The following is a 10,466-nucleotide window of genomic DNA, read 5'->3' as shown; positions in this document are numbered from 1 at the left end:
AAGAAAATCAATCTATGATTCCCTACATAAAATATAAGAAATAAGATAAAAAATTATAACAAAGAGATGGACAACAGGAGAAAGAAATTACCAAAGAAATAATATTTTAAAAGTCCTGAAACTGTAGGACATCAATCTCCACACTGAAAGAGCCTAGCAAATGAATTTTAAAAGATCTATACAAGGTATTTCACTGTGGCATTTCAGATTATGGGGAAGAAAGATAGGAACCTAAAGTTTCTGAAGAGAGAAAGTGAGTCACATACAGAGGAAAAAGAGGGTATCAGATTTTTTAATAGCAACACACAAGGCAGAAGACTAATGCTTTCAAAATCATGAAGAAAAAAATTGTTTACATGTATTTCTAAATAGACTAGTTACAAAAAGCAAGAGTATGAAAAATATTTTCGGACATGTGAAATTTCAAAAAACAAATCTGTCTCCCACATAACATCCCAGAAAATTACTAAAGGTTATCCTCCAACAAAATGAGTAAAACCTGAAAGGAGACTCCATGGGAACCAAGAAACAGGGAATAAATAAGAGGCAAAGACACCAAGGAAGGAAGGCACCAAGAAGAGAGGTGTTCTTTCAAATTCAAGATGGGAGCAGGTCCAAATCCAAGAAATACTCTGAAAGACTCCAGTATAGAGGTCTGTAAGAAAATGAAACTGTTTGACTAAATTAATGATAGGTAGATATCATTATGCAACAAACAAAAAAAGCGGTTAACTTCAAGCGAAAAGGCTGTGGATATGGAATTACATCTAAGCATGTAAACTGATTTAATAAAAATTGTAATAAAAATATTAAAAAGATTGAGGGAGCCAGGGCCAAGAGAAGAACATGTAAATGAGCTAAACGCTCCCTTTTAATCATCGGCAGGTAACTAATAAATACTACATAATTTTTTTTAAATCAAGCAAACAGAATATGCAAAGTATTTGAGAAATACAGATAAAAAGAGCAAAGCAAAAGATGAAAGACTGTAAGTAAAAACCTCTAGGGAATGGGAAGTGGGGGCCAAGAGGGACCAAGCAGAATGCTCTACTTTTTGTTGTTATATGTTTTAAGGTACATGATGATTTAAAGCTGTATTTCCTACGTAGATAAAACCAAAATCATAAATTCATACTTTGTAACAAAATACCAATGCATTTAAGTTTGCCTCACTGAAGTTACTAAAGAATACACGTATTGCCTCATAAGACAAATCATAAAACTTTGTTGATGGCCATATTACATTTCCCACGATACATATTCCATGCATACTTCAAAATCCTAACCTCTCCCACTTCTAAACAAATAAACTTGACTTTATCATTATGAAGATATGAATCTTTAAGTTCTCTAACAGAAATATTCTTCTCTAATCTAGCCTTTCTCTTCTTCAGCAATATTTTCCAAAGCTACGTTTTCCATGCTTTTAATCTCGTTACCTCCAGGATCTTGTCTCATTCCTTCTTCCTCCAGAGCTGTTAATCACTCAGTACACTTACTACAAACATACTAAGAAGTTTCCTGTGCTGAAAGGAAAATAAAAATCTTCCCTTAAAACAATAAGGAGCAAAATTACAGACTAAAAAGCTTCAAGCTCTCCCTGCCTCCCCAGAAAACATCAAAAAATCAGAAACTACCTTGGGGAGCTCTGAGAAACAGTAAAGGGTCTACAACAACCAAGCAAACTCCCAAGCAAGAAAAAGCCATAGACAAAATGGCAGGAAATTTCACGGTATTTTTACTTGCCTTTCCCCACGTCCTCCCTAGTGAAGAGTAGTTTTGGTTTGGAGAAGGTGACAGCCCAGACCGCAGTTCCCTGCCTTGAACCACATAGAACAGAATAAGCCATATTTGCAACATTGTAACCAGTCTAGGGGCTGTCTGAAGAACTGGTCCCACCTCAACCAGGTCTCAGGGGAAAGAAATTAGCTGGCACTACTGCTGAAAGCTGCAGGTGGACAACGGTCCTGCAGATGCCTGGGGTAACAGTTGAAAGGTGGAACCACAGAACATACATTCTGAAGCTGCAAAGAGAAGCTAAACTGAGAATCTTTGGGAAAATAAGATATTCAAAAACAGCCATGTATATAAGGAAATTAAAAAAATCCATACACAGGCCCAGGAAAAACATATACTCAGAAAACATGTGAAAGACTAAACCTTTCACTTTCAGTTGATACAAAGGCTTAGAGCATGCCCAGCTTATTAGTGAAGGTCCTCCTTACCAGTCTGCAAAGGACTGGGAGAGGTGGCTGTTTCTTGAAAAGCCCAATTTTCATCAAAAAATCAAAACAAATATATGTATGTGCATGTATGTCTGAAACATTGTGCTGTACACCAGAAGTTGACACATCGTAAACTGACTATACTTTGAGTTAAAAAAAAATCAAAAGGCATACAACAAATAGGAAAACATGGCCCATTCAAAAGAATAAATCTTCAGAATCTGTCGCTGAAGAAACACAGGCATCAGATGTACTAGAGAAAGACTTTAAAACTGCTTCAATATGCTCAAAGAGCTAAAGGGAAAAACAAAGAACTGAAGGAAATTTTAAATATATATACATATATGAACAAAGTGAGAATATCCACAAAGAGAGAGAAATTATAAAAAGGAACCAAATTCTAGAGCTGAAAAATATAATAAATGAATTGAAAAATTCACTAGAGGGGCTCAACAGCACACTTGAGCAAGCAGAAGAAAACAACTGGTGAACTTAAAAGATAAGACATATGAAATTGTCAAGTCTAAGGAACAGAAAGTAAAACTAAGTGAACTGAGCCTAAGGACCATATGGGACATATCAAGTGATTAATATATACATTAAGGGAGACTCAGAAGGGGAAAAGAAAGAGAAAGTGGCAAAGAGATTATTTGAAAAAACAATGGTCATACAGTTCCTGAATTTGCCAAAAGACATGAGTCTACAAATCCAAAAAGCCCAACTAATTCCAAGAGGAATAAACCCAAAGAGACTCACTCCAAGACACATCATAATCAAACTTCTGAAAGACAAAGACAAAGAGAGAATATTCAAAGCAGTAAGAAAAAAACAACTCATCACATATAAGGGATTCTCAATGAGAACATAAGCAGAATTCTCAACAGAAACCTTGGGAGCCAGAACTCCAGTAGGCTGAAATATTTAAAGTCCTGAGAGGAAGAAAACTGTCAATTGAGACTCCTATATCCCAAACTGTCCTTCAAAAATGAGGGATTAAAGGAAGACATTTCCAGATAAAAGTTGAAGGAGTTTCTTATCATTAGACCTGCCCTATAAGAAATGCTACAGGGAGTTCTCCAGGTTAAATGAAAGGACACTACACAATAACTAAGAGCCATATGAAGATATAAAGACCTCTGGTAAAGGTAAATATGGGTAAAAATTTTTAATGGTATTATTGTCATTATAGTTTATAACTCTACTTTTTATCTGTTATGGAATGTAAAAGAAAAAATGTATAAAAAGTTATCACCAATCTATGTTAACTGGTACACAATGTATAAAGATATAGTTAGTGACATCAGTAATACAAAGGGGGTAAAGAGCTGTATAGAAACTTTTTTTTCCCTATGTGATCGAAGTTAATTTGGTACCAATTCAGAATACATTGTTATAACCTTAAAATGCTATCCATAATCTCCATGGCAACCACAAAAAAAATACCTATAAAATATTAATAAAGGAAATGAGGAGATCAAAACACTTTACTACAAAAAAATCAACTAAACACAAAAGAAGGCAGTAGCAAAGAAACGAGATACAAAAGCTGTAAGACAATACCAAAAAATAACAAAATGGCAAAAGTTCTGCTCTACAAATAGTTACTGTAAATGTGAATCTATTAAACTACCATGGAGTAGGAAGGCACAAATTAGCAGAATGGATTAAAAAAAAAAAAAAGATCCAACTATATATTGCCAACAAGAGATCTGCTTTACTTCTCAAGACATACGAAGATTGAAAGTAAAAGTTTGGAAAAGATATTCCATGCAAACAATAACAAAAGAGAACTGCAGTGGCTAATTTAAAATAAGTCAAGAAGGGTTACAAGAGACAAATGATATTTCATATTGATACAAGGTTCAGTCCATCAAGAATACATAACAATTTCAAAATAAACACACCTAATCTAAAGAGCCTCAAATATATGGAGGAAAAATTGACACAATTCAAAGTAGAAGTTAGTGGTTCTCCAAAAAGAACTGGAGATCTCAATACCCCATTTGCAGTAGAGGACAGAACAACCAGAAAGAAAAGCAATAAGGAAAAAGGACTTTAACAACACTATAGAACATCTGGTCCTAACAGATAGATGCAGAACATTCCACCCAACAGAACAACATTTTTTTTCTAAGGGAAACAAGGAACTTTCTCCAAGAAAGATCATATGATAGGTCACAAAACAAGTCTTTAAAATTTTAATAGAATTGAAACCATACACAGTATTTTTTTCCAATCACAATGGAATGAAACAAGAAACCAACAACAGAAGGCAAACTGGAAAATTCACAAACATGCAAAAATTTAACAAAACATTGAATTAATGGGTCAAAGTAGAAATCATAAAGGAAATTAGAAAATACCTTGAGATCAACAAAAAATGAAAGCACAACTTACAAAACTTACAGGATGCAGAGAAAGTAACACTAAGAGAGATTTATACCTATGAACACCTACATTAAAAAAAATCTCAAATCCTAACTATATGCTTTAAGAAACTAGAAAAAACTCAACAAAATTAAAAGTTGGCTCTTTAAGACGACCAACAAAATTGACAAGTCTTTACCTAGACTGACTAAGAAAAAAGAGAAAACTCAAATTCCTAAAATCAGAAAAATAGAAGTGGAGACACCTTTATATATTCACATATAGAACCTGAAATTAAATATAAGAATATTTTACAGAAACAAGATGATAAGATAATACTATGAATAGCTGAATGGACACAACAGATAACCTAGATGGACGAATTCCTAGAAATATAGACTACTAAAACTGAAACAAGAAACAGAAAATGTGAATAGACCTAAAACAATAAAACCACCCAATAACAAAGAGTCCAGAATAGATGCCTTCACAGATGAATTCTACCAAATAGTCAAAGAATTAACAACAATTCTCAAACTCTTTCAAAATACTGAAAAGGAAGGAACACTTTGTATGAGGTCAGCCAAAGACACTAAAAGGAAATAAAACAATAGGAATTTCTCAACAGCAAAAAAAAAAAAACTTATGATTACATAAAAACTTGCACAAAAAGGTTTAGTGAAGCTTTTACAATGGCCAAAAAATGGAAGCAACCCAAATGTCTTTCAGTGGATAAATAGAAAACCTGTGCTACATGTATATAATGGAACGATACGCAGTAATAAAAATAAGTGAACCTTTTAATATACAGGACAGCTTTGCTGAGGCATTATGGTTAGTGAAAGAAGCCAGTCTCAAAAGGTTACATAGTGTATGACTGCACTTATACGACATTCTGGAAAAGGTAAAATTAATAATCAGTGGTTGTCGGGCCTTAGCGGTAGAGGTAGGATGTAACCACAAAAGGAAAGTAGGAGGGAGTTTTTGATGGGATCTTGTGTCCTAACTCTGGTATATCCAGTATCCTATTCCATTTACTGACTGTGGTGCTGGTTAAACAAATCTTCACAAGTGTTGTAACTCACAGAACAGTATGCCAAATAAAAAGTCAACTTCACTCTGATAATTTTAAAAATTAAAAAATACTTTAAAAAGGTGGTCATATTCATGGTAAATGGCGAAACGCAAGATGTGAACACAAAGGATGGGGCACCGAGCTTGCCTTCTACCTCCCGGATATCATCTTCCTCTAAGTCACCTCTTCTGAATCCTTTTGTTGTTGTTGTTGTGTTAAATCTATTTTGTCCTTTACTTTGACTACTTTTTAAACATGCAAGGGCCTCCCTTCACTTTCCCCAATTACATGTAGACAGTGAGGTAAGTATATTTAACTTGTTATATTTCTTCTGCCTTAAGAAAAGTAGTGTCTTTTCTTGATAAATGTCAAGTACAATAATATGCCTAAACAATTTCTTCAGTTAGTATAAATTATTATAAAACTGTGTGAAGGAAAAAATTTTTTTAAATTTAATTTTCAAAATAGGTTCTCAAATGCAAATCAAAACTACAATGAGATATCACCTCAAACCAGTCAGTAACGGCCATAATTAAAAAGTCTGCAAACATAAATGCTAGAGAAAAGGTACATTCCCTACATTGTTGGTGGGAATGTACACTGGTGCAGCCATTATGGAAAACAGTACAGACATTCCTTAAAAAACTAAAAATAGAGTTGCCATATGATCCAGCAATCCCACTCCTGGGCATATATCTGGGAAAAAAACTCTAATTTGAAAATATACATGCACCCCAATGTTCATAGCAGCACTATTTATGATAGCTAAGACATGGAAGCAACCTAAATGCCCATCGACAGATGAATGGATAAAGATATATCTACAGTGTAATACTACTCAGCCATAAAACAGAATGAAACAATACCATTTGCAGCAACATGGATGGATCTAGAGATCATCATATTAAGTGAAGGAAATCAGACAGAGAAAGATAAATACTGTATGATATCACTTATATGTGGAATCTAAAATATGATACAAATGAACTTATTTACAAAACAGAAACAGATTCACAGAATTAGAAAACAAACTTATGGTTTCCAAAAGGGAAAGTTGGGTTAGGGAGGAATAAATTAGGAGTTTGGAATTAGCAAATACAAACTACTACATATAAAATAGATAAACAAAAATGTCCTACTGTACAGCACAGGGAACTATCTTCAATATCTTATAAACCATAATGCAAAAGAATATGAAAAAGAATATATACATATATATGTCTGAATCACTTTGTTGTACACCAGAAACTAACACATTATAAATCAACTGTACTTCAATAAAAAATTAAAAATAAAATTAAAAAAGGTTCTCAAACATAATTTATTACTTATGTATTCTGAAAATTATTTTAGATATTTATCCCAAAAGTCATCATGTTTGGTCAGTTCCTAAAACCATATTTAACACTGAAAAGTGATTTACCAAAAAATATTTTGCTCTTCTATTAATTTAAGTCAAATTGATTCTAAAGACTTATTTGCTGAAATATCCATATGAAAATCAAAGTGAACAAACTCCAAAAGACTAGGAACTGACTTCACATCAGCAAAGCTACCCCAGTAGATAAAGAAAGTCTTCACAATTAAGAAAGGCCTTTAAGAATTACGCTCATTCTTTTCTCTAATATACAGGACTTACTTTAATACAGTAATGCCAAAAGAATTATCATTGCCAGAAATTATACACAGGCCAAACAATGAGATTCTGATTAGTGTCACAAAAGATCAAAATATATATCAATTATAAACTTATAGGAGTTGATTTGCAATTAGAGTCTCCAAATATAGATCCCAGAATTTCACTGAGTAAATGACTTCTCCAACTAGTACCCACTCATGTATAAGTGAAATCATTTCAGCTTTAGAAAACTCAGCTGTTTTCTATCTATATGACCTCATTTATATAAAAAGAGCTTCAAAAATTTATTTTCAGATATACATTTAACTAGAAGGTTAAAAAGCAGGTAGGGGTGATAATATACTATCAATTTAAGTATGCTATTACAGAAAGAAGAACATAGATTAGATATTAAATGAACCTAATTTTAAAGTGCATCTAAGCTAGAACCCATGCTAACCCATCCAGCTACAAAATGTGTGTGTAAGGATATGTACATAGCAACAAATAATACCACAGAGAAAACTAAAGAACTACTTCAATAAATGAGGCAGAAACCTTAAACCACACCTGGGCTTTCTTCTATAAAACTGAAATATGACTTCTTCCAAACCAAAACACATGTTTAAGATTTGTTTCTACTTTTGCAAATAGGTATTTATCCCAGTTCACTAAGTAGAAAGTAAATTCCTTCTGTGTACTAAAGTATTAAAAGCAAAAAGTAAGTCTATGAAAAGTATCTAAACAAACCGATTATACAATATAAAATGACCCCAATTCTTCTATCTACCCAACTTCTATCTACAAAACCATGTTTGATGACTCTTACACTTTGTAATTTCTGAAAGCACACCAATGTAGGTGATATTTCCAACCCAGATGTTTTATTCTCCACCCCACACTATGAAATGCTGGTTCTGCTCAAACTACCTACAATTCAACAGAATCACAAATAGCCTGGAAATTTGTGCTAGTTAGCTAATAAATCATGCAAGGTACTTTGTGAACTGATATACATCCAGCAAGGAAACATCATTTATACTTGGTACATACGTTCTTTCCGGTGCTCAACTAAGCCCACAGCCTGCTTTGCTGAACACTTTGCAAACCAATTGTCTCCAAGTAAAACAGTGACTTCATTAGTATGGACAAGTTTTCCTGGCATGAAAGCAAAGGGGCCAAATGGTACCTATTGTTTTTCAAAATAGAAAAAAAGGCAAAAAAAGTCAAAAACTACATTTTATGAAACACTTAGCATTAAAAGCTCTGTGTTAAGGTCTTTTTATCTCTACATTAAGAAAAAATGTCAACTTCACAGAATTTTAACATTATATCAAAATTTCACAAGGAAAATCTACTAAAATTGTTTTAGATTAATAAATAAATGTTTTAACCTAAAAATTATTTTAGGTTAAAACAGGAAAAGAAATGAGCATATTTACATACAGCTTTCAAAGAAATTAGTGCTGTCTCCAAATGCTTCTACTTTTTGCTCATTCATAAATCTAAATGAAAGCAAACTAGGAATAAAACATTAAGTTAATAAAGAATAACTCTGATAAAAAAACTGAAAATTATTTGATAAACTAGTCTTTTGTTGGCAAAAACAGAAATTAACAAATAAATAGCCTTAAGGTTTTATAAAATTTACAAAATATTTGAGCTAGTATAATAAAAAAAATACATTTTCAAAATATTTGGGCTAATTTAATTAAGAACAAAGTCTTCACGAAAAAGAATATTCATGCCTGAAAGAATCTAATTCAGGGCTCACAAACAGATCACCATGTCAATATGAAAACCATTCAAAGAAAAATTAGCAGCACCTTTTCATATAATATCAGTGTTCTAGGGTTTAATTCTATGAATTACACAACATAATGGTCTATTCCTGTTCTGGCTAACAGGAAATGACTACATGCCATATTTCTGTTGTAATTACAGTTTTCTAACACATTAAATTTGCATACCAAATATGTCAAATTTTGCGCTAACATTTATGCCGTTTATGTCATCATAATGTGATAATTAAATATAAATCTAAAAAAAGGAAAAGTAGGAAATGCCAACTATTACTACAGTTAGTGTATTATTATAAAGCAAAAGAAAAACAAGCTTTCTTTACTGTGGTATGGTAGTTACCTCTGATAAGGTCCATCAGCAAGGCAATTTGTGAATTGATATATACATAAAGCAAGGAGACATCTTTTTACTTTACATAGTTAGTATCTTTACAAGAAACAACATGTCACTTTAAAAGAAACACACCAAACATACCATGATATTATAAGACAACTTGTCAGGCAAAGTACTGAGTCTTTCTTGAAGAGCATTATAGTCATCATCTACCTTCTTCCTGTTGGCAAAAAAAATACCAAATGCTAAATTAATATACAAATTAACAATTTCTCAAATCAGCCATGGATCATAAGACAAGTTAATCAAAAACCTAACTTCAGCAATTTAAAGATTAAAATATTTTTTAATTTTAAAATTGTGTTTTTACAAAATTTAGCATTATCCCACCTTACATTTATCAAAGAATTAAGACTCTCAAGGACTTCAGCTTTTAGAAGTAGAACACTCACATCTTGAGAATTAGTGTTACCTAAGGTAGATCATCGTCTGAACTAAATAAAATTTGGAAAATAAGAGAGATAGTGAGTTTGGAGGGAAATAGGAGCTCGAGAAGGAAGAAGAGAGTTACTAAAAGCTTTCGAGTGTATACACTGGCTGTGGAGTAGAAGTCATGAACATAAAATCTGATCAGATGTTTCAGTCCTCCTCAGAAAACTTTAGGCTAAAACATTTGGAGTCATCAATCCCTCAGTTACTCATACTAAGGTATTAAGGTGACAGAGAATCAATCAGAGGCTAGAATTAGGTACAGGTAATGTAAAAAGCATTTCTACTGGACTTTGAAGTCTGTTTCATGTTATACCAAAACAGAGACTACCTAATACAGTAATTTCAAACAACCAAAAGATGTAATTCTGTGGGAGCAGAGACGGTCATATGTCCCTATGCTGTAAACCCTACAGAGTTCTCACACCTGCTAGAACTGAACAGCCCTACAACTAGATGCCTATTTACAAACCTCTGAAGATTGTTTCCTAAGGGTTTCCTGCTAGTCTGCGGACTGCAAGCAAAACCAGAGCACTGAAATTTTTAGAGCAGAGGG

General features: G+C 32.9%; 1 protein-coding gene across 1 annotated transcript in view; it reads right to left on the bottom strand.

The window, feature by feature from the left end:
* Window positions 1–10,466, bottom strand: part of URI1 (URI1 prefoldin like chaperone) — a 63,654-nt gene that overhangs the window by 16,597 nt on the left and 36,591 nt on the right. The window contains exons 3-4 of the mRNA XM_031458543.2: window positions 9,563–9,641; window positions 8,339–8,474 (exon numbers count right to left, since the gene is read on the bottom strand). Of these exons, the coding sequence (XP_031314403.1) occupies window positions 8,339–8,474; window positions 9,563–9,641 (215 nt within the window). The remainder of the gene's footprint in view (window positions 1–8,338; window positions 8,475–9,562; window positions 9,642–10,466) is intronic.

This window comes from Camelus dromedarius, chromosome 9 (assembly GCF_036321535.1).
Source record: "Camelus dromedarius isolate mCamDro1 chromosome 9, mCamDro1.pat, whole genome shotgun sequence".
Taxonomy (NCBI): Eukaryota; Metazoa; Chordata; class Mammalia; order Artiodactyla; family Camelidae; genus Camelus; species Camelus dromedarius.
This window is presented reverse-complemented; position numbering and strand designations above follow the sequence as displayed.